This window comes from Giraffa tippelskirchi, chromosome 4, assembly GCF_054371585.1.
Source record: "Giraffa tippelskirchi isolate mGirTip1 chromosome 4, T2T-mGirTip1v1.2.pri, whole genome shotgun sequence".
Taxonomy (NCBI): domain Eukaryota; kingdom Metazoa; phylum Chordata; class Mammalia; order Artiodactyla; family Giraffidae; genus Giraffa; species Giraffa tippelskirchi.
In genome coordinates, this window is record NC_137278.1 from 129542192 (window position 1) to 129566095 (window position 23904).

General features: G+C 50.2%; 1 protein-coding gene across 12 annotated transcripts in view; it reads right to left on the reverse strand.

The window, feature by feature from the left end:
• Positions 1 to 5728: 5728 nt before the first annotated feature.
• ACVR1B (activin A receptor type 1B) overlaps positions 5729 to 23904 on the reverse strand; it is a 34776-nt gene continuing 16600 nt past the window's right edge. For 2 of the 12 annotated variants that reach the window (XM_081596319.1, XM_081596318.1), the window contains 8 exons: positions 23023 to 23262; positions 21982 to 22230; positions 18887 to 19117; positions 16217 to 16384; positions 14837 to 14993; positions 13709 to 13833; positions 10246 to 10376; positions 5729 to 8843 (listed from right to left, as the gene is read on the reverse strand). In XM_081596319.1, coding sequence (XP_081452445.1) covers positions 8718 to 8843; positions 10246 to 10376; positions 13709 to 13833; positions 14837 to 14993; positions 16217 to 16384; positions 18887 to 19117; positions 21982 to 22230; positions 23023 to 23262 — 1427 coding nt within the window. In that variant the 3' untranslated portion in view covers positions 5729 to 8717. Of the gene's footprint in view, positions 8844 to 10245; positions 10377 to 13708; positions 13834 to 14836; positions 14994 to 16216; positions 16385 to 18886; positions 19118 to 21976; positions 22231 to 22498; positions 22591 to 22981; positions 23263 to 23904 lie in introns of those variants that run through there. The other 10 variants (XM_081596320.1, XM_081596323.1, XM_081596329.1 and 7 more) reach the window with 10 other exon arrangements.

Sequence of the window (23904 nt, forward strand, 5' to 3'; positions counted from 1 at the left end):
AAGTTTCCGTCTCTTGCCAGGCAGGGCGCTCTGGAGAACCCCAGAGTAAAGGTGGGCCCAGAAGATGCAATTTCTGTCACATTCATCTCATGATTTCCTCAATTCCCAGAAGTTCAGAGCCAAAAAGGGCCTTGTGGTCCGGAGTGAACACCAAGTGAACCAAGCCTTCATCCAATGGAGGCGGCAAACTGAAGCAGGGAGGGAAAGATGGTGGCAGAGCAAGCATTAGAACCCACATGAGCCCAGCCTCCCTGGCTCTGGAGACTATTTAATTCAGCTGCTGGTAGCTCCCCCTGAGAGCTCAGAGATCCATGTCTGCTTCCTCCTCCCAATATTCCCAGTTCCTCCAGGGAGGCGATGGGGAGCCCCGGATGCAATACTGTGGGGTGGTGGTGCCCTCTGCCGGCCATGAATCTCTTGGAAAATCTTCAAATCAATCTGGGAAGGGCTGTCCGTCAGGCACTAGAGCCCCACTTTTAAGGACCCCTGCCCGGAGCTCCTCTTCCACCTGAGAAGGACTGTGTTCAGCTGAGACGCCAAGCTCTGCTTTGGTCACCAAGTTCTGGAGTTTCACACCTGTTAGGAAGCTGTGTTTGTGATCTAAGCCTGGCCGCAGGTGACATTCCTCAGGGAGAGGGCAGACAGCCGGTGGGCTTCCCCTGTGCAGGAAACTGCACGTGCCAGACAGTACACCAGGCCCGCAAAACTTTGCCTTTTCCAACCCTCCACCACTTCCTCCTGAGCCTGAGTCTCTAGTGTAGCATCTGCTCTCCTCATCCCATCTTTGGCAGCTCCTTAAGGCTGGGGATGGGGGTGGGGGACATACTGCACTCTGTCTGCAGCCTCATACTAGGATACCTCCCCACTCCACTCTCCTCCCCAAGGAAGCCTCCTGGTAAAAGCAAAGCCTTGTTGCTCTGGCTCCGCAGACATCTGCACTCAAGCTGTACCTTATTCCTGAGCAAGTCCCAGGCTTTCAGAATAATTTCCCAGGCTTTGCATCCTTTCGTTCCAGCTGTCCTGGCTCCTAGCTCTCAGGGTATGCAGGGCTTGGACTATGGTGGGGGGACACAGACATGGGGGCTTGGCTAATGGACGAGGCCTAGGTGAGACCCCTTCTTTGAGACAAGCCCTTTCCCAGACACCTAACTGTCAACGGTCCCCTGAGTCCTGTCCTCACCCACCTGCTCAAGCTCTCAGCTGCCATCAGGAGATCCAGGCACTCAGGGCAAGAGCTGCAGAAACCCAGGCCCCTCCGGTGTCTGAGTCAATGCCAGGGCTCTCCCACGGTCATTTCATCCCAGGACTGGGGCCCCTCTATGGGTATTGCCACTGCTTCTGAGTGGGAGGTGGGAGGGCGAGGGCTTGGGACTCAGCTGGCTGGCTGGGAAGGAATGGGGCTGGGCCCTGGGTGCAGGACGCTGAGGGAGGCCTGGGCAGCTGGTGGGCAGCTGACTGGGCAGGGAGCGGTTGTTTTCCTTAGTGGCTCGTATTTCCCAACTGTTTCCACAGGCTAGTGTCTGTGTGTGGCACTGGGGTCCAGGGAGGCCCAGCAGCAGGGGCGGGGGGTGGGGGGGAGGTCTGGGAACTGGAGCAAGGCGGATATGGCAGTTTGTTTGTGTTGGATACAGTGGCCTCTGAGTCTAGTCCCAGTCAGAGGCCACGGACCATCTTGCCTTCTAGGTGGGCTGGCAAAATATTAGTATCTCAGGCTTGGACAGGTTAGACAGGCAGAAGGGAGAAAGGGTCAGCTCTCTAGTTTTCCTTACAGCATCCACTTACCACTTTTAGGACAGAGGGCATGTATTATTTTATCCCGCCTTATTTCAGACAGGTACAGATAGCTAGGAAAGAAAATGACACCTTTTAGGGCCCCAGACTCCCCACATTGCCTCCCTCTTGGCAAACACAGCTGCTCTGGTGGTCGACCCCTGGCTCCTTCTCCCTGGGACAGCACTGTACACAAGGCTGATTCTCCTGTAGACTCCGAACTGAAGTTGGTGCCTCCTCCTCACTGTCCACATCTGACCGTCCCAGCCTGTGCGTCCTACCCATTGCCTCTCCCTGTCCTCCAGCGTTTCCTGCTCTACCACTCCTGTAACTGCCTTCTCAAGTCAGCACCTCGTTCCGCAAACACAAGATCACATGACTCTGCTGCTCAGAACCCACCCAGGGCTTGTTCCTACATCCGAAATGACAAAGAGGTGTTCACTTATGGGACAACTCCACATAAACACGCTACTGAGAATTTGGAGACCCTGTTGGGACTCAAGAGGGAAAATGATGGAGATTAGCAGACTGAGGTGGCTGTCATAGGGAGGTGGTGGCATTGGTGGCCCTCGGGATGCAGTCCTGACTTCTTAGCACATGACAGCTCTAAGAGATTTCCTCTGTGCACCCTGGCTCCCTTGCTCTAGGATACTGAACATTTATGTTTTTTTTTTAAATTACTTTTGGCTATGCTGGGTCTTCCTTGCTGTGCCTGGGCTTTCTCTAGTTGCAGCCAGCAGGGGTTACTCTTCCTTGAGGTGTGCAGGCTTCTCTTGGTGTCTTTGTTGCAGAGCACAGGTGCTAGAGCATGGGTTCAGTAGTTGTGGCACATAGGCTTAGCTGCCCCATGGCATGTGGAATCTTCTTGGACTAGGGATCGAACCTGTGTCCCCTGGACTAGCAGGCGGATTCTTAACCACTGGACCACCAGGGAGGTCCCACCTATAGCTCTTGAATGGTGACACACTCTTTTTGACCAAATCTCCCGTCCCCAGTCAGTAGGCCAATGCCGAACCCAAAATAGATGAGACATCACCTCTCCTGACCCTATCCTCCTGTGTTCCCAGAGTATTACGTGCCTGCTCTTATCATAGCACTTACCTCGCTCCATTGTAATTACCTATTAACTAGTCCATTCTATCTGGTGGGGAGCCCCTGGAGGGCTGGCTTTCCCTCAGCACCTCACCTGTTCTTCCGTGATGCGTTACACATAGCTCTGTAGTGGGACTTGCTAAAACCTGCCCTCCTGTTCTCTGTACAGATTCTCTCCATCTTGAAGGGCAGGGGCTACAGATTGTTCGTCCTTCTGTTCCGCCTACTGCTTTACACACTAAGGTTGTTGAACAAATGCTTCTTACTTAATAATAATGAATTTAGAGCCCAGTCCATCTGGTTGTTCCTTAAACTTTCCTATCCCATCCTTGACCTCCAAGGACCATTCCCAGGTGGATCCAGAGCTATCTGCCATATTCCTTAAATCTGATCCTGTCTGGCCATGGGATGCCCAACTCCTCTTGGGGTGTGGTGCCAGGGGTTTGGTCAAAGACCAGTCTGGGTGTTACTGTGAAGTTATGTTTTAGGTGTGATTAACATTTAAATCAATAGACTTGCAGTAAAGCAGGTAACCCTCCATAGGGTGGATGGGCTTTACCTAATCAGTCAAACGGCTTAAAAGATTGAGGTCCCTTGAAGAAGAAATTTTGCCTCCAGACTGTCTTCTTCCCTGCTCTCTAGCCTGTCACCCTGCCCTATAGATTTCAGACTCGCCAGCCCCACGATTGTGTGAATCAATTCCTTTAAACATCTATCCAACCAATCCATCCATGCTATTAGTTTCATTTCTCTGGTGAACCCTAATAAACCATTCCTGTCTTGATCCAAAGCTTTTCCCAGGCCTTCATTACATGTCCCTCACATGTTCCTGTGTGTCTCTTAAACTTTTGCTATTCCACCCCTCATTTTGTTTTGGTTGTATTTAGCAAGCATTTTCTCCAGACTGTAGATCAGAAGACATGGTCTGGTGGGAGGATGGCAGGGACAGAAATTTTAAATGTGGGCAACAAAACCCCCAGTCATACACCATTCAAGTGAATTCAGGTCTCCTGTGTCATGGGCCTTACAAAGGTGAAATGTTAGTAAGCTTCATGGGCACATGAAGAGGTCCCACTGTGGTTGCCTTTCTGATTTTCAAAATGATGGAAGTTGAACCTGCAGTTCTTAGCCCAGTGGATTTGGGGTTCACAGTTGGCAAGATGACTCACTACTGATTAGCTTTTGAACTGGGATGAGGTCCACTATAAGCCACTTCACCTTTCAACAAACACAAGAATACCTTCCTACTTCTGCAAGGTGCTTGTGCCTTTGCTGTTATTTTGTCCATTAAAGAATTCTGGCTGGGATGCAAGGACTTCATTAGCGGCTGATTTGGGTTACTGGGATGTATGCCAAACTTAAAAGCCAACTTCTAGAGGAAAGTTGCTTGATTTTCTCCAGCCCAACAGTCTCAGATGACAGGACAATAGAAAACTCTGGGTAACAAATCAGAATTTTAAAATATTGAGAGGCTGGAGCTATGGGCAGGTTCTAGGGTAAAATTTAATGGGGTAAACACATAACATTCTGCACTTGAGTTCAAAAACACCAATTTCTCACATACGGGATGGAGGAAGGGGGCTGGATTTTACTCAACACACGACATGAGGTGCAGTCCTGGGATGTGACCTGAAGGTGTCAAGCAGTCTGGGATTCTCATCCTAGTCTGGGCTGTCAGTCAATGTCCGGGTGGGGTGCTTCGTGCCCTCCGCGGCCCCAGGCTCCAGCCAGGTTCTCGGCGAGCCACCAGCGTTGGGGAAGGACATGGCGTCATGGAGGCAGGATGTGCTGAGGCTGAGGGGCTGCAGTCTCTGGCCAGACACCGTGGACCCAAGGTCTCTTCCACCCTTGTGAGCTACGTACGTGGGCGATTTGTCTTCTCTGTCAGTTTCCTAATCCAGAGGATAATAATGGCCACCTCATGTTGTTTTGAGGAGGAAAGCAGTTCATGTATGTAAGGCCAATTTTGGCACACTGCCTAGCACACAGTAACTTTTAAGTAAGTATTTGCTAATATTAATGGGAGAAGCTCTAAGCTTTGCAAGATTCATGATAACATAACAGCTGCCTTCAAGTATTTTAAGGGACCTTAAATGGAAGAGAGAATTAGTGCTCTGAACCATCTGTGGAGAGAACTCACAGGGAGGCTGCCCAGTTCTATGTAAGGAAGAGCTGTCCACTGAGCAGATGGCCAGCAGGTGGAGGCTGTGGTCCTGAGTGTCACGGCATGAGGCTACGGCCACTTGGTGGGGATGCTGTGGGGACGTCAAGCACCTGATGGCTGGTGGACCTCTGGAGTCCCGTCTAAACTTGAGATTCTATGATTCTAGACTTTTTCTCTTGGGTTCCTCTGCCTAGAGATTTTTAAAGACATTCACAGCCACCCATACACTGAAAATCCCAGAGTAACGACGATACACTCCCATTTCAAAGTCCCCTAACCCATCCCCAAATTCACATTTTTACTCCAAGTCAGGAGTGGGGAAACGAAAACTGAGGAGGGCCTAGGCTGCTGAGATTAGGTGGTTGTGACTTACCAGGATCAAGACCCTCTTTTATATAAAGAGAAAACTGCTAAAAGACAAATGCAGACAAAGCCCAAGAGAAGGTGTTGAGTTTGTCCTCCACTCCCTCTCCAGGCCAGGCCCTCCCTCTATGAAATGCAGAGGAATAGCCTCAGGAAGACCCCATGATGTTCCAATCAGGTCCTCTTCTGATGTGAGCTGCTGTAGCAGATGTTAATGAACATCATACCCTGGCAAGTGGGAGGGGAAAGATACTACCTGAGAGCATCTGCCCAACTCCCCTGATAAAGGCTCGGCAGCCAGTCGGTCTACAGATGTAAAACAGACGGTACCAGAGAGGCTCTGTGAATAAAACTTTAATAATGTACAGCAGAAACTGGACAGGCTCATTCTTATATTAAAACAAAAGATTTCCTATATTACAACTTATTTACATTTGCATACTGAAGAGGTAAAGTGTCTAAGTGGCTATTTTACAGTCCATTCTAATAAAATGTACAAAAACAAACAGAAGTACCGAGAATGCCGTTCGGGGGCCTTGATGGCGACGTAAGAACGGGCTTGGACTTGGTCTGTGAATCCAAAATCCAGAGGTGCAGGTAGCCCTATGGATCAGGGTTAGCCTCAGGGAGCCAAAACCACAGCTTTAGTTTCTCCCCAACTCTCTTAACTCCTAACTCTTGGGTTAAGAGTGGCGGCAGTGGGTCTGGGAGCTTCCCCCCAAAACTGCTCAGTCTTCCTCGGAGGTGGAAGAGGAGTGTGTGGTGAGGACAGCTGGGCCACCTGGGGTGTGGGCTAGTGGCTTGGGAGTCCCTGGGTCGAGGAGTGTCGGCAGATCCCAGAGGCTGGTGGAGGCAGGGAGTGAGGAGTCGAGTTCCATCAGCTCCCATAACCCGCCAAGCTCTGCCAGAGGGCAGACAAGAAGGGGGAAGCGTGTCAGCAGGGGTAGGGAAAGAAGATCCCCCTAATGACACAATTGGTATTTAAGGGAAATTAGTCAGTAGCCAGTAAATTGGCCCAAAGGGTGAGGGGAAGATCTCCTTTAATGCAAGGAAAGAAGCACTACACCGGGAAAATAAATAGGAAGGCCAGGGCACTGGGAGACGGGTGGAAGTGGGGGGAGGGCTCCCCCCCTCCTCCACAAGCTTTGGCAGAGAATCACTGGGCTAGAGGCAGGGATGCGCTGAGGCTGCACACACACTGTGCCTCCCCTGGGGGGCGGGAGGGGGGCTCTGGATGAACGCAGTGATGGGGGGTTTCACTGCCTACCACCGGCCTCTTTGGTGGGGACAGGGGTGCATCCTTGCCTCCTTAGTGGTCTTGTATAAGAGCAATCGCTCCAGGCTCAAAAGGCTCAGAACCAACTACGAAAACTTCTGGTCTCAAGATAGGCACCCCCTGACTTGAGTCAGTCCCACTGTCAGTGCTCCAAGAGCAGGACCCAAGCCTATCTTGTTCACAGCTGTATTTCCCAGCACCCAGCACAGTGCCTGACACCCAGCTGGCACTCAGCGAGTGTCTGCTGAGTGAGTGCCTGGAGGAGAAGGTGCAACCTGTGGGCGACGCACAAAAAGCTAGAGCCCCAGTGCAAAACCCACTTTGGGTGGGACTGGGCAGGGAGGCAGGACGCCAGCGAGACTAACCCCCAGGGCAGAGGAACTCTCGCAGCTGAGTAGGGGGGAGCAGGCTCAGGTACAAGGACAGATATTTCCAGTGTGATTGAGCTGTGTGCGTCTGATTGAAGCATTTTTAGTGTGTGTGTGGTTGTTTTTATAGGGATTTCCTTAAAAACAAATGGATTGAGAGGTAATTATCACATAGAGATGGTTTTCCTTTTATAAAAACTTAACAATATTTAAAAAAAGTTAAAATCCAGACCCTCCCAATAAAATTAAAAAAAAAAGAAAAAGAAAGAAGAAAACCAAACCACTCCAGTTAAGTTATGGCTTCAAAGTTATTATATACCTAAGATATGCTGACCGAACCACCACCCACAACCGTGCTTCTAGACGTCGTTAAATACTACACTCAGGTTAAATAACAGGTTCAGCTCAGGCTGTTCCCTTTAGTAAAGCCCCTGAAGTGGATGCAAGTCTCACATCTTCCCTCCACCATGATCGGATAACCCAGTAAAAGACCCATGCAGATGCCTCCCTCCCCCCCAGCCTCCCTCCCCAGTCCTTGTCCCCACTTCCCTTCCCCGCCCTAAACCCACCACCACCGAAAATACACACTGCTGTCTCCAGAATCTGGGATATGAAAGACAGATGTGACATTCCAGTCTGAGTCTCCCCAGGTCTGGGCTCTAAATTCCTCGGCCCCTCCTTGACGCCGCCGAGGATGATGCCCTTAGGCTGGCTCATTTCCCACAATGGCCGCTGACCACAACAGCCCAGGCTTCCGCCGAGATCCCTGCCCTGCCCATCCCGCCCTCCTACCTCACATTTGGACCCCAAAGCCTCGCCTGCCACGGACAACTGGGCCAGCTTTGGTTCCACAGTCTGAAGTGGAGGAGGAGGGCCAGGTGACACGGGGCAGGCGGAAGAGCCTGCTGGGGAGGGGGGTACCACTGTGGAGTGGGGGTTCTGGAAGGAGGGGTGGGGAGGGAGGCCACCGGGAGGGGCACCAGGGAAACGAGACGCTGCTCACCACTGAACAGAGGCACCAGCACGCAGACGGCATGACGACCACAGCCCCGACCTGCACATGCACAGGAAGCTCAAGCAGGTGAGTGCGCACCTACAGACACACACGTACACACACACACGTGTAAGGGCGTGGCACAGACCAGGCACAACAGGGGACGCACCTCGGCACATGCACACACGGCTGGACAGACAGGCGCCAGCAGTCCCTCCAGGGGTCCTTGCGGGCGGAGAGGAGCCGGAGCCCTGGAGTTGCCAGGAGGGGCCATCCTTCTGGTTCCCGGGGCCGCTCGCTGCACTGGGGTTGGTCCCGGGGTAAAGCCCTCAGTGCTGCTCAGCACGGGGCCACACTCAGCTCCTCCCAGGCCATTTGTCGCCACACCAGGCTCCTCGCCGGGGGCACCGGGCTTTGTCGGACATCCCACGATAGCCGGTCCGGGTCGCGGCGTTGAGTTCTCCATGCCATTCGCTCTCAGAGGCTCCATGCCACTAGGAGGTAAATATCAAAGGTGTCTGTGTCTCAAACCCATCGTGGGAGTGAGCGAGTCTCCCGGGCTCTGTCCCTCTGTGGGCCAAGCTCCTGGCCACAGAGGGCTGGGCAGAAACGAGAGGTAGGCCTCCATCTGATGCTTGACGCGGCCGCTCGGCTGTAGATCCCGCGGCCTGGTGGCTGTGGGAGGGGCAGCTAGATCTTCACGTCCTCCTGCACACTGAGCTGGGAGAGGGTCTTCTTGATGCGCAGTGCGGTCAGGCGGGCTGCACCGTTGGCGTACCAGCACTCCCGCATCATCTTCCCCATCACCCGCAGCGCCTGCACAGAAACGGTGTCACTGGAGCCTGCCCCGCTGTTGCCTGCCTGATCCCCCACCTGCCCTCCTTCTGACCCTGGGGAAAAGCCCGCGAGCCCCACTACCCCCGGGGCTCGCCAGTCCTTAAGGGATAGTCTGGGGAGGGGCCTTATCCGCAAGCACGGTCCGCCATTCCCCCAAGTCCGGGTGATCTTAAGAGCAAGACCTGCCACAGCCTGTGATCTGAAAACCACTTCTGGAAGGTCCGAGTATCCACGCTGATGACTTTCTCAAAGTAGCAATGTGAACCAGGCACAGCAGGGACACCCCCAGCAGGTACACACATGCAGCGGTGACCCCACATTCACCCGCAGAGACACAGAGGAGGAGGAAGGGGAGGAGGCAGCCCCCGAAAGAGGGTCTTGTCAGAGGCAGCAGTTTGCAGCCAGGGCCTGGATGACACAGGCGGCCACAGTGGACAGGTGAGGGGTGGATCTGGAGGGTCACCGGTGGAGGCTACAGAGCTCCCTGACTGCTCCCCCAGGCCAGTGTTTTCGATTTCTTTCAGCAGTGGGACCTGTTTTCCCAAGCGGAGTCCCAACCCACGAAGAGCCCTGACTGAAGACAGAGTGTGGGGGGCAGCTAGAGACTGCCTCTCTGCTTCCCTCACCCTCTGAAGTAAACAGGCCCTGAGGTTCCAAGGAATACTTTGGAAAATGCTGCTCTGTCATGCAAAGAGGAGGCACCGCTGAAATGTGCACTGACTCTTTTCCCAAATGCAGAGCTGCCCTCTAGTGGTGACATGCCTTAAAGCAGAGCCACCAGTGAAAAGGGGGGCCAGGAGAACTAGCTAAGCAAATCCTGAGCCCCCAAAGACTCTAGCACCCCACAACTCCAGGTTTATTAGGAATCTAGATCATAAATTTGTCCTTGCATCTATTATTTCCACCGAATGTCTTCCCCTTCTCACTTCATCCACCACTAACCCCAAATCCAAACCCTCTGCACCCTCCCTCGCTTCTGAGTTTTCAGAAAGCCACCTCCCTCAGACCTGTTTTCTCACTGAGTCCACCTCTCATTTGCTGACCCTCTGTGGATGCTGCTTCTGAACTCTCCCATAGAGCTCAGCTCACCCACTATGGCTCCCAAGCCATTTTTCTAGTTGGACAGGTGTAACAGCCCCACTCAGACTTTGTTTTGTCTCTGATCTGTGTCTTGGGACCAAGCCTTTCTTCTTCTAGGTTCCAAAGGGGACCCTACAGTGTCCAAGACAATGGTTTAGTATATAATAGCACATAATAGTAATATAATAACTATTATTACATTGGTAGTAGCCCTGGGGTTGGCTCCATTTTTGGGAAACCCTTCTCTAAGGTAGAGAAATAGGGCAGACAGAAAAGCACAGGAGACAGGGGAGCTTCCTACCTCATAACTTTGCCACCAGTTGGGGATATTGGGACGGAGCTTCTGGTCACATACAACCTTCCGCATCTCCTCAATGGAAGGGTCAGAGGGCACTAGGTCATAATATGGCAGCTGATATTCTTCATGGACTCCTAGGAGAAAAGAAAATATCCACCAGAGTTATCAAAAGAAGGAAGGGATTACTCAAAAGCCAGTGACAATACTCATGTCATGATCAGTAAATCTGGCCTCCCACTAAGAGGAACTAGGGCTCTTTGGAGAGCTTGGTCAACGCTAGGTATGGGATAACAGATACACAGGATTAGCCCGGAACATCTTTTCCATAACAAAAAGCAAGGAAACTATCAAAGACTACTAAGGTCATGTCAAAAAGTACCACCTTGAAAAGCTCCCAACTGGCCAAAGATGAGAATATTTAAGCAATAGTAAGACTTATAACATCAATGGAGACAAATATTTTAGATCATCAGTTCATGATGACACTAAGAAGAAACAAACCAGAACTTCAGTCACCTTTGCAGGATGATAGAGAATAAACTCATTATTTTGAAAAATGGTAAACAAATGGAAAGAATCAAGTGTTTTTCCCACCTTTCCTTTTCAAATTAAACATCTTTGTAACCAAAGAGACAATAAGGGGAAGTTTCTCTTTAATTAAAAATCTAGCTAATATGAGAAGTTTGACAGAATTGGAATGCTGGCACTTTTCAACCTCTGATAAATCTGGATTTGGACAATGATCAACGATGGCTGCTATCACAAAAAGAGAGATAACCACCATTATATGTGCCTTTAACGGAAGGATTTTTTGGGGAAAATGATTCTAGTCTTTAGATGTAATTCCCATAGGAAATTCACAGAAACAGTAGAATGTGTGAACTCCATAAAGCAGCAATCAGGAAAATCTACATAGGAAAATCTTACAGGACAAAGGACCTGGATTCTCCAACTTTAAAAACTGCAGAAGAAAAAAAAAAAATGGAGTAGTAAGCTGTACATCATAAGAGATTTAAGAGGTATATCAATCAATTGCAGTGGATGGACATTTACCAAGCTGCTTTTAAAAAAAATAGGAGACAACTGAGGAAACCTCAACATTAACTAATGTTAAATGATATTAAGAACTACTGGGACTTCCCCTGTGGTCCAGTGGTTAAGAATCTGTCCTGCAATGCAGGGGACTTGGGTTCGATCCCCGGTGGGGGAACTAAGATCCCAGGTGCCTCGAAGTAACTAAGCCCGTGAGCCACAATTAGAGAGTCTGAGCACTGCAAGGAAAGATCCTACATGACACAATGAAGACCCTGGGTGCCATGACTAAGACCCGACACAGCCGAATTAATTAACTAACTGAAAGAGAAACAGCCAGTAAACCCACCAAAATAGCTAAAACATTTAAAAAAAAGAATTACTGTTGATTTTTATAGTGTGATAACAGTACTATATTTTTGAAGTCTTTTACCTTCTAGAGCTACAAATGGAAATATTTTCCATAATAAAAAGTTATTAGTATTTCAAAAAATCAAATGTAACTTTCTCATGCCTTTTTTCCAGAAAAATTCTACTGTCCTGAGCTGATGGGACAGATTTTTAAATGGAGTCTGACTTGGTAATTAGCTAGGATGCAGTTAGCTTCAACTCTGGCCTCAGTCTGCCAAGGTCTGAATCCTAGTTTATTAGCAGTGTGACTCTGGACAAATTACCTAACCTGTGACTCATATTCTTCATCTGCAAAATGGTGACAATTAACAGTACCCACTTCATAGGTTTGCAGTAAAGATTAAGTGAGTTTATACATAGCAAGTGGGGAATAAATCTTAGTACTATTATTATATACTTAGCCCCAATTTCTGGATGGTATGGAGAAAGAAAAATTTAACTTGTCCACAGTTTAAAATCTGTGTGGCTAGATATATCTTGACCTGTTTTATTTGTAAATCACGATCAAAATTTAAAATGTACAATACCTAGATGCCTCCTTATGATTTGGACCTTACTAAACATGTCATAAAAGGAAAAAGGTAGTACAACACAGAAAAGGGCTCTGCTGGAACACCCACCAGTTCTTTTTTATTAATTTAATTCACTTCCACTGATCTGGAATCTCTTACATCAAAGATAAATGGCTGAGGGTAGGGTTCTAGTGGCTCTTGAACTTGATCACATGACAGAATACTTGGAAGTCACCTTAAAATTCTAACATACTAAGCTGATGATCATGGCATCTGGTCCCATCACTTCCTGGGCAATAGATGGGGAAACAGTGGAAACAGTGGCAGACTTTATTTTTGGGGGCTCCAAAATCACTGCAGATGGTGATTGCAGCCATGAAATTAAAAGACACTTACTCCTTGGAAGGAAGGTTATGACCAACCTAGATAGCATATTGAAAAGCAGAGACATTACTTTGCCAACAAAGGTCTGTCTAGTCAAGGCCATGGTTTTTCCAGTGGTCATGTATGGATGTGAGAGTTGGACGGTGAAGAAAGCTGAGCTCCGAAGAATTGATGCTTTTGAAATGTGTGTTGGAGAAGACTCTTGAGAGTCCCTTGGACTGCAAGAAGATCCAACCAGTCCATCCTAAAGATCAGTCCTGATTGTTCATTGGAAGGACTGATGTTGAAGCTGAAACTCCAATACTTTGGCCACCTCGTGAGAAGAGTTGACTCATTGGAAAAAACCCTAATGCTGGGAAGGATTGGGGGCAGGAGGAGAAGGGGACAACAGAGGATGAGATGATTGGATGGCATCACCGACTCGATGGACATGGGTTTGGGTAAACTCTGGGAGTTGGTGATGGACAGGGAGGCCTGGTGTGCTGCGATTCACGGGGTCGCAAAGAGTCGGACACGACTGAGCGACTGAACTGAACTGAACTGAAGCTGATGATAAAAATGTTTTCTGCCAAATTGGATACTGCTTTTCACTGGGTTCTGACATGGCTGAGCAGTTGCAAATGCCAAAGATTTAAGAAAATATTACAGAAGAAAAAATTCACTGTGAGAAAATTCTATGTGTTAGTAAGCTTTCTCCTATGAATTGAGAAATCACCATTATCAATAAAACCCCACGTTCCCCAGGCACGTGGCTTGAAAGCCAGTGTGTCAGAATACACTGCCTTCTGTGTGAAGGAGACCCCCTGCATCAGTCCTGTGCTATTCCTGTCCAGGGCTTTCCCAACTTCAACAGACCACTAAAGACAGTGTGTTTAAAAAAAAAAAAAAGCCAAATGAGCCTCTGGAATGGTCACCACAACAAAAACAAGAGTAAACACACTCTTAGCAACTGCTGCTCCCAGGTCACCTCCCTCCTCTTAGATGAGAATCCTACGTGTGACGCGTGCTAGCATGAAGCATGTGACAAGCTGTGAAAAAAAAGGAGGCTGTGGTCAAAACCCAGGCTCTCAGGTGGCCAGGCACTCTGGACTGGGAGGTAGGAGCAGGGAAGGCAAGAAGAAAGGTACCTCCAGAGTTGCATCTTCGAGCAATCTCCCAGTACACGAGACCGAGGGCATAGATATCAGCACATTTAAAGGAGTCGAAGTGCTTCATGTTGATGGTTTCATCGAGTACTTCGGGGGCCATGTACCTGCAACAGCAAAGGAAATATGGTCATGCATGGAAAACAATGACTTCTCTCCTGACTCAAAGCACTGGTTCAAGGGCCCCCTGAATGTGGGACAGCCATCACCCAAGACTGCCCCTTGGGGAGGAGGAAGTGATGGATTCTTCTCATTGCAAACTCCCATGTTTTGCATTCATTCATTCCTTTTTTTTTTTTTAATTTTTTGCCAAGCCACACGGCATGTGGGATCTTAGTTCCCCGATCAGGGATCAAACCTCTGCCACCTGCAATGAAGGGCAGATTCCTAATCACTGGACCAGTAGGGGAGTCCCTGTCCCTTAGTTCTTTTTCTAAATATTTAGTTACTTATTAGGTTATGCTGGGTCTTGGTTGAGGCACACAGGATCTCTGATCTTTGTTGTGGCATGCAAACTCTTAGTTGCAGCATGTGGGATCTAGTTCCCCAACCAGGAATCAAACCTGGGCCCCCTGCATTGGGAGTGTGGAGTCTTAGCCCCTGGACCACCAAGGAAATCCTTGTCCCTTATTTCTTACTTTTCTATGAAGCAGGCGGGAGGCCCCACAGTCCTGAAGGGGGCCCCTTATTTTCTAGCCTGGAATACCTCTGCTCTTGCTAGGTGAAACTGCTCTCTACACTCCAAGCAAAACATGCGTTCTGCCTCCTCAGGGGTCCTGCACAGGCCACCCCTTCAGACTGCATTCTCCCTCTCCACTAGCCAAGCCTGGCGCCTGTTCCCCTTCCAAACCTTGCTCCAAACTCTCTTTCTCCGCTGCCTCACCTGCCCAATGCACCGGTACTTATGGGTATACGGTTCTATGGAGGTATGCTGCTGGCACTTGTATCTGCTCCATGCAACCTGTGTGGCTTTCCAGTGTGGGGGCAGGAGTTCAATTCAACCGCTAGCTGTCTGAGACCACACTCGCTCTCCTGTGCGCATGGGCAAGGGCACACATGGACTATTCAGTACAAGTGTTGGGCAAGGGCACAGACCCTGGGCATTCCTACCGTTTAGTTCCCACCCTCTGGTTAGGGGCAATGTCAATGGTGTCCGTGACTGCATCGTGACGGACAGCCAGACCCAGGTCTGCGATGGCGCACATGCCATTTTTCTTCACCAGGATGTTCTTTGACTTTAAGTCTCGATGAGCAATTCCAGGTTTCCCTGGTGGAGGAGAAAAACAGGGATCTTTAGAGAAAGACAGCATAAGCATTTAAAGCATAGTCTCTGCAGCCAGATATGTGGGTTTCAGTTCTGGTTTTGCCCCCCACTAACCCAGTAACCCTGGAAATGCAACTTAATCTGTCTATACACTGGTCGTCTCATCCATAAAATGAGAGTAAACACCAGTGTGTGCGTGCATGCCAAGTTGCTTCAGTCGTGTCTGACTCTTTGGGACACTATGGACTGCAGCCCACCAGGCTCCTCTGTCCATGGGATTCTCCAGGCAAGCATACTGGAGTGGGGTTGCCATGCTCTCCTCCAGGGGATCTTGCCGACTCAGGGATTGAACCCATGTCTCTGATGTCTCCTGCATTGGCAGGCAGGTTCTTTACCACTAGCGCCACCTGGCAAGCCCAAACACCAGTACTTCACGGGAATGCTGTGAAAGTTAAATATATTAATGTAGGTGAGTCAAGCGCTTACAAGGGCATGCGGATTAGCCAATATTACTTTATGAATGCTATTCCTGCTCACCTTCCCTGAACTCATATACTCCTGTACAGAATAGTTGAGGACTTGAGAAAAAGCTGCTGCACTGGCTAGGTTCTCAGAACCAAACAGGGGAAGTAAGAACCACTACTTTCTCTGCAGAGTCTAGGGATAGTGTCAAACTCTCACGGCTGGTTTTTGATCACAGACAGAAAGAGCTCCTGCCCAACTGACCAAGCACCAGGAAGCAATGTGCCACCTGCCAAGACCTGGGAGCTCCCAAAAAGCTGATGTCAGTCAATAAGCAGGGACACCCAAGGTAGTATTCCTCCAGGAGAACCCTCCCAGATAGTAGAGCCCAGTGTCTAACCATCCAGCTGATCCAAAGATGAGCGCATGTGCTCACTAAACTGCATCTTGGCATAGTGGTTCAATCCATCTTCTCAGTCCCTTCATTTACCTGTGACCTGTGGGCATCTGAGACGATCTCTCAGTTAACACCAGCTCCCCAACCAACAACCACGCCAGGACATGGGGAACAACCAACCAACATTTCCCACAGGAGTCCCTCAGGGAGCTCTGAAGGCAGAGGCACCTCTCATTCTCGCTCAAGTGAAGCTCAAACCCCTCTCCCTTGGAGCAGACCCCCGTTCCTCAGCCCAGCTCCAGCTTTCTCGGTGCACAGTTCTAGGAGCTCGACAGGGACGGGACAGTCGCTCAGCAGGTCTGCTCACCCTGGGTGCCCACGATCTCCATGTGCAGATGTGCCAGCCCACTTGCAGCAGACAAGGCCAGCTTGATCATCCCCTCGATGGTCACTGTGTACCGGTTCAGATAGTCAAACAGGGAGCCGTGCTCGTGATAGTCCGACACGAGCCACAACTGTGTCCAGGTGCCATTATCTGCAGAGAACCACAGAGGAGTTCCAGCAAAAGGGGCAAGGTTGGCGAGGAAGAGTATATGTGCCACACAAACCACCCGTGACCCCCGAATTCCTGCTACTCGCCCCCACACCTCCTGAGGCCCCTTGGTGCCCTTCTCATCTACAGCCGTCCACAGCTTTAGGCTCCAGGAAGCTAAGAACAGCTTTTCTTAGTTAGACCCGTTCCCTTCCGGTAGTTGGCTGTATGATTCTGAACCATGCCTCCCCTATTCCAGATTTGAAATGTGAGGCCTTCAGAAAAAGAGGGAGCATGTGCTTAGGGGAAGTAACAAGAGCCATCTGTTTCTTTTGCTTCTGATCCCGACAAGACCTGCTCGTCAAAACCATGACTGGCTGTGTCCTCCCTATCAAGGAGGAAGACCTCACAGGCCCTCCTCTGTGTTCCAAGACCCTTCAAGCATAGCCCAATCCCAGCACCAGGCCCATCTGCAGCGCTTCTCTGAAGTCCACTGCTCTTACCAGGCTACGAGCTCTCCGTGAGAGGAGGAAAGAGCTCCTTTGTGCACTACTGTGTTCTGGGCCAAAAATGCTTTTCAATACATGAAGAGGACACTTTCCAAGGATTCCAGAGAGGAATCTTATCATCTTAGCCTCGGAAGAGCAATGGGAGGCAGTGAGCACACACTTTCATCCAAGGGGAGGGGGATGTGCAGTGTACAGGGGGAAGGAGGGAGGGAGGGAGGGAGAGAAAGGAAAACCAAAGCTGGTAATCTAATGAGCTTGTGCTACTGTCAATATGAAGACTGGAAATTGAATTGAGATCTCCCAAATTCCAGGCTGGCCCTAGTTCTAGGGCACTACACTATGTGTATCATGCTAAAAAGACAAGAACAAAGGAGTCTGCTCTTTCTCCTCCCCTGGCCCTGATGTGGGTTTCAACAGCCAGATCCTACTCACATGAGCTGCCAGAATCAATACAGGGAGTGGTTCCTGGGAAAGCACCAACCTTTGCTTCTCTGATTACGAGCAAGGGGTCCATCAAACATACCCCTGAGGACCAGAGGACCCTGCTTGTAAGTTAAAAGGGAAGACGTCTCTTTGAGCCTTTAAAATACATGTCAGATTTAAACTAATCACCAAAAGGTAATGCTGTTTTAAAAAGCACCAAGCTTACTCAGAAGGAGCAAGGAATTCTCTCCTCCCTTGTGTGAGAGGTCAAGGCTCTTCAGTCTGGGGGCAGCTGAGGCCTCTACAACCTCTACAGCAATGTGACAAACAAGCAGCCTGCTGTTGTTTTAGGACAGAAAAACAAACACTTAGCATCTTTTGTAGCTTCTGCCAGCACCAACTTCTAAAATTGCTGGACCACAGAGCAAACTGTGTCCTGACTGCCAGAGACACTCTTCTAAAATGCAAACATCACCACCCACAGTCTTTCTGTCTTAAGTGTTCCACCTGCCCAGGTGTCTGCTGTCCTCTCTTCCTGGGCACTGTACGGGCAGGAACTGTGCCTTGGTCTTATGTGTGATGACCCCAGGACCAGACAGTAGCCAACCAATATTACTGAATCGACGAATGAAATGTCAATTACTCTCTAAAATAAAATACAATCCTCTCAAAATGGCTCCTCATAACCTGGCCTCCGCCACCTTCCCACCCATGTCTTTGGCTGGAACGTTCTGAGTCACCTGCAGCTTCCCAGACACTACCCCTCTGCACATGTGTTTGGATTTCTCTCTTCATTGGTTTTTCTTTCTGACCAACTCCCTGCCACCTCTGCTTCAATCAAGCTCAGGTATGATCTCTGTGACCTCCATCTCACCCCCATTTTGTGCTCACCAGAACACCTGTCATTTGATTACTTCCTATAATCAACCATTAGTTTACTTTTCTCTTTTGCTAGTCAGTGAGGCTTAAAAATGAGTACATGCCTGGGCACATGAGAGAGACTCAAAAAACTACAGCAAAACCAGCAGAGGAGGGAGGAGGAAACAAGGAACGTCAGATATAAGTGGATCAAAAGCTGAGCTTGAAGGCCGCGGTGGGAGGCAGGCTGTGGCTCTGCAGCGCCTTCTCCCCTGCAACAATGCGTGTGATGCTACTCTGCCAAGGAGTGTGGGCCACAGGCTTTCCTGGGGCTGTCCTTTCCTTGCAGGAGTTGAAGCTTCCCTTCTTCCTTCCAGTTGTTTTCAACGTAAGTTTACTGAAGCTCCTGTAGGGACTACCCTGGAGGTGGGTTTGGGGGTATCACAGAAGGGAGAGCGAGCAGGTAGGATGAGGGCTTATTTATCTGTTTAATAACTGCTTATTTACTTGCTTAATAACCTGGATTTCAGTATAAGCTTTTCGCAGAAGGAAAGTTTGAAAACCACTGCCTTACTCATATTCTCGTTCTGTGGGGAGCAATTGTGAAGGCAAACAGAACTGTGCTGTCTCGTGGCTGTTCAGGCTCCCCAGTCATCCCTCCATCTGAGCCTGTGGTGGGCTCTGGGACACCTTGTCTGTAAGCCCAGCCCTTTACCTTTATTGTCAGCGGCGATGAACCCAAGGATGTTTTCATGGCGAAGCATGACTGTCTGGTATATCTCTGCTTCCCGGAACCAAGACCGTTCCTCCCGAGAAGAGAATATTTTCACAGCCACATCACCGCCCCGCCAGCGGCCACGCCACACTTCTCCAAACCGGCCCTTGCCAATAATCTCTTGTAAAACGATGGTCCGGGCCACTGTGCGCTGGACAAAAAGGGGTAACCCTGGGGACCAAAGAAGGGAAAGAAAGCCGACATTGTATACATTTGCTGAACTTTGCAACTCCCACTCTCACTGCCACACTGGAGAAGACCTTGCTGCCCACAGTGCCTCCATGCTACAGTGGTCCACTGACCACGGAGAGCTCAGCTTGGCTGCCCTGTGCCATGTCCAGGGAATCCTCCCAGGGCTAAGCGGGCAGCATTGAGAGTGAGGGAGCCCAGACGGGGAAATGCATATGATTAGCTGTTTCTCATCTACGCAGGTTCTCCTCCCAGCTAGTATGGACGACAGATCTGAATGTAACTGTCTAACCAGATTTACTAACTCTTCAGCCAGCCTCCCGTGGGCCAGGCCACCCACAGCCGCTTTATGTGGAAAAGCAAAGCCGGGGGGGGGGGGGGGGGGAATGAATGAGGGGAGCGCCTCTGGCGGCTCTGCTCACTGGCCAGTAGAGGGCAGTGCTGCGTGGCCCATGAAAGCCAACTGGAGCTCAGGGCACACCAGGTTCCCACTGCTCTCCAAAGAGATCACAGTTCTGCTCACCAAGAGCTCCAGACACAGGATCGGGGGTGGGGGGGTGGGGGTGACGACTGTCCAGGTTGGTTCTCAAATTAATTTCACTGTCTTTTATAGGACTCATTTATCACCTCATTTGATCCATGCAAGGAGTGTGTCCCTCCCTCTCCAGTCAGCCCCACCATTGTGACTGACTCTTACTAACCCCCTCCCTCTCCTTGACTGACCAAATCAAAGTGTTATCAACCCCCAAGCTGTTTACTGCACGTTTACTATGCATGAGGCACTTGCATAAATGACCTCATTTCCTCACAACCACCCAATAAGGTAGGTATTATTATTATGTCTGTTTTACAAATGAGAAAACTAAGCCTCAAAGGGGAAGGTTAAGTTATTCACTGGAATTCATACAAGCTGTAAATGGCAAAGCACATAAGACTAACTCCAAACTTTATGCCTATAACTCCCACAGCACTGAGCCGCCAAATGCTTCTCAACCGGGCCCCCTCCTCTCCCGGCCCTCCTGACCTGTTCTGGTCACAGACCTCCTTTGGAAGACTTCCAGCAGTCTGCCTCCCCTCTGACCTGGCCTGCCCCACAGAGCCAGCCTCGCCCTGCCCTCCCTAACAGGGGGCTGCTAAATAGATGAATTCACCCTTCACACCACTGACAGAATTCCTTCCGCAGGAAAACATGAGCACGCGCTTTCTCACACGACAGCCTTCGGTAGCTCCTCTCCCCTCACCAGACAAAGCACAGCCTGAGCATTTTCCCACCAGGGCCTGGACAACAAGCCGGCCTCTGGATCATTCCCTAAACACTCAGTGAACATTTGTGTCTTTTTGTCCTCTTGTTCAAGGGTTTTCCCTTGGCCTGGACTGTTCCCTGCCCTCTTCCCACTCTCAAAACTTCCAACGCAGGACCCCTTCAGACACGACCTCCTCTGTGAGATCCTTGCCCACAATCTCTTCTATCCAGTCCCAGCTCAGCCTCTTGCTCATCTTGTTTACCCTGTATCACCCACAGGATGCTCAACACACACTTGTTAGTGTGAACTGAAAGTTACACAAGCAGCAAGGACTTACTACTTTAAGGCCACAGGATTAAAATCTCAGCACCTTGGAAGCTTTGCATATTCTGAATTAAGAGTGGACTAAACCAACTAGAGAGAAACAGTTACTTATCACTTCACTCCAGATGATGGAGTAACCACCCTGGACCTGCCCTTGCCTCGGCTAATCCTGATCTTAAAAAAAGACTCCAGAAAACCCGAGTGACCCTCCTCCAGCAAAAAATCAAGTCACAGAGCCAGTCAGTTCTAACCACTGCCCTACCCTCCTTCAGCAAAGAACAAGCCATATATTTTCTCTCTTCCTAAAAATATGCAGCTTTTAAATATATCCATCATCTTGGCACTCTCTACTGCAGAGTTTAATAAAGGCAAAACCACGGAAATTCAGAAGAGGTCAGAGCTCAAAGTATTGCTGTGCTCAAGAAGGGATGTCTGGCCATGACTGATGGCATAATTTCCCCAGAGAAGAGTCTGTCATGGGCTGAAAACACATACAGCAACACACATGGAACTCTCACGGACATAAGCCTGTAAGTTTGAGTTAGAACGGCAACAGTGGCCTTTGTATCCACATTTTCCCCCATAGGGACAGAATACCACTGTCACTAAAATACTTATTTATCTTCCTAAAAAGACTGCTTTGTACTCACAGCCACATCTACTAGCTAGCTCAGCTCTACTCTGAGACCAGAACCACCCCACGGCCCTTACTCTAAGTACTAGTCTCACGTTGAAGTCCATCTAAGAAAGGCTCGATCACCAACAGCTCCAGAAGTGGTACTGACGCCATGCTGGAAGCCCCAGCTGCTTTTATTTCAACTGCCACCATAAACCCTTGGGCAACTGGTACGAGTCAATGATTTACCCAACCCCAGCTCTCTGGCCTTACTCGGTGTCCTTAAACTCCCCTTGCGGTTGCTCACAGATCAATGATTAGCTGCCACCACCTCGCAGGAACCTGGCACACTCCAGTTTCTCAAAAGGGGCCCTGACAGTGAGAACTCTGCTGCTCAGGCGGAACCAGGTGAATTTTAATAGCTGCATGGTTACAAGACTTGAAGAGAGGCAGGGACTCTGGAAGGGAGAGTTTTGCACCTGATCCTTCGAATTCCAGAGAATGAGAGATTTCCTGTGAACCCCATCATCTTATTACATGTCAAGACTCCCAAAGAAGGGGAATTCTGAAGGCAAATGGCAAGCCTTCTTCCTGAACGTTCCATCGTGCTGGGAGGCAGTGAGGAAGGCTAACGGCTGGCATGAGGCCTGAAGAGGCGGTACCTGAGCCAGACCCTGACGTGGAGAGGTCGTAGACCAGGTCCTGGAGCGTCTTGTCCTTGGAGAGACACATCTCACACGAGGGGTCCTCCATGTCCAGCCTCTGGCGGTTGTGATAGACGCGCTGATGATAGTTAATGACAAGGAAAACAATGATGATGATGAGAAACAGGAGGAACACTGGGCCGGCAATAATGCCCACCAGCTCCACGGGGCCCCACATGGAGGGGTGTTCAGGCTCCTTGAGATGACCTGGGGCAGGTGAGAGAGGAGAGGGAAAGAAGAGAGTGAAAATATGGGACTGCCAAGGCCTCCCTCTCCCCGGCTCCTCCATCCAGGTGGAAATGCCCCCCTCCTCTCCCCGCTCTTTGGCCTCATTGGGCTAGTGGATCTGTCTGGACACTCTCACATGCCAGCCTCTCTAGTTACGGCACCCTCTGCAGTGGTCAGAGCCATGACCCGCTCGGTCATTTCACAGCATTTCATGGTGTCTTCCCACCCCCATGCCCCAGGCACACACCAGGTTCTGCTCCTCCATTTGTGACGGCCTCCTGAAGCTCGACTCGGTCTCTCTCCACCTCCTCAGATCTCCCCACTCACGCCTCTTAAGTGGCAGACCTGTGAAGGCTGGCGTCTACTACTCCCCAGCTTAAGAGCACCATCCTTCCCGGCTCAAGTCCCTCTTCCCATTTTGCCATCACCGTCACACAGCTTATGGGCTGCCTCCTCAGGGATCACCCCAGACCCTCCCATGGGGATCTCTGTCTGGCTCTCCCACTCCCCACCAGCTGTGGATGGCTCCTCAGCCATGACCCAAAATGCGGCTTTCACCTCTGTGGCGCACTCGACACGTCTGTCTCCCTTTCCTGGGATCTACAGACCAGAATTGGGAGGAATGCCCTCCCACGTCACCTCAGGGAGCATCCAAAAGGCACCTTTACCTAGCCTCCAACAAAGGGGCGGGGGCAGAGTAGAGAAGCATGAAACGACAGGGGTGCCCTACCTCCACGACGAGCCAATAGTCCAACAAGGGTGTCCACTCACCGCTGGGCACCCTCAGGTCGATCTTGTTGCAGAAGTCAGTGTAGCAGCAGTGTGTGTTGCGCAAGTCCTCGGAGCTCAGGCAGTAGAAGGGCTTCCCCGCGGGGACCAGCTCCACCTTGGGGATGCAGGTGCGCACATGGTGCTCCATCCCGTCCAGGTTGAAAATGGAGACCATGCAGGCCCCATCCGTCTCACACGTGTAGTTGGCTTGCAGGCAGCTGGTGCATGCACACAGCAGAGCTGTGGGGAATTTGGGAGTGGACACTGACGTCAGTGGTGAGGTCTCAGCCTAGGTCCTTCTCTGGAGTTAGAATACAATCCCCCAGCACACTTGCGGTCAAAAAAACAAGGTGCTTTTACAGGGATGGGGCCAGAGATGACGTCGTCAGGGGAAGCCCAACCTTTTCAACCTGTCTATTCAGATCACAGACAAGGCTTTCTGCTCCGCAACCCCCCATTTTCCTCTAATTGCTCTAGTTTATGCCTTCAAGAAACAAAGAAACTACCTTTTTAACTTTGCTTCAGACTGTTGTATGGTGTTGTTGTTTACTAGCTAGGTTGTGTCTGACTCTTTGTGACCCCATGGACTGTAGTCTGCCAGACTCCTCTGTCTGGGATTTCCCAGGCAAGAATACGGGAATGGGCTGCCATTTCCTTCTCCAGGGGATCTTCCCAACCCAGGGATTGAACCCTTGTCTCTTTCATTGGCGGGTGGATTCTTTACCACTGCACCACCTGGGATGAGGGGGGCTGCTTTAGACTTAGACTTTAAAAATCTAAGTGGCTTGTGGCTAGGAAAGGGGTTTTCCTTTGAATTTAGATGTCTAAGGATGAGAGCAAAGCACGGTCCCCTGGGAGACAAGAGGGCCCCTCCCCACACAC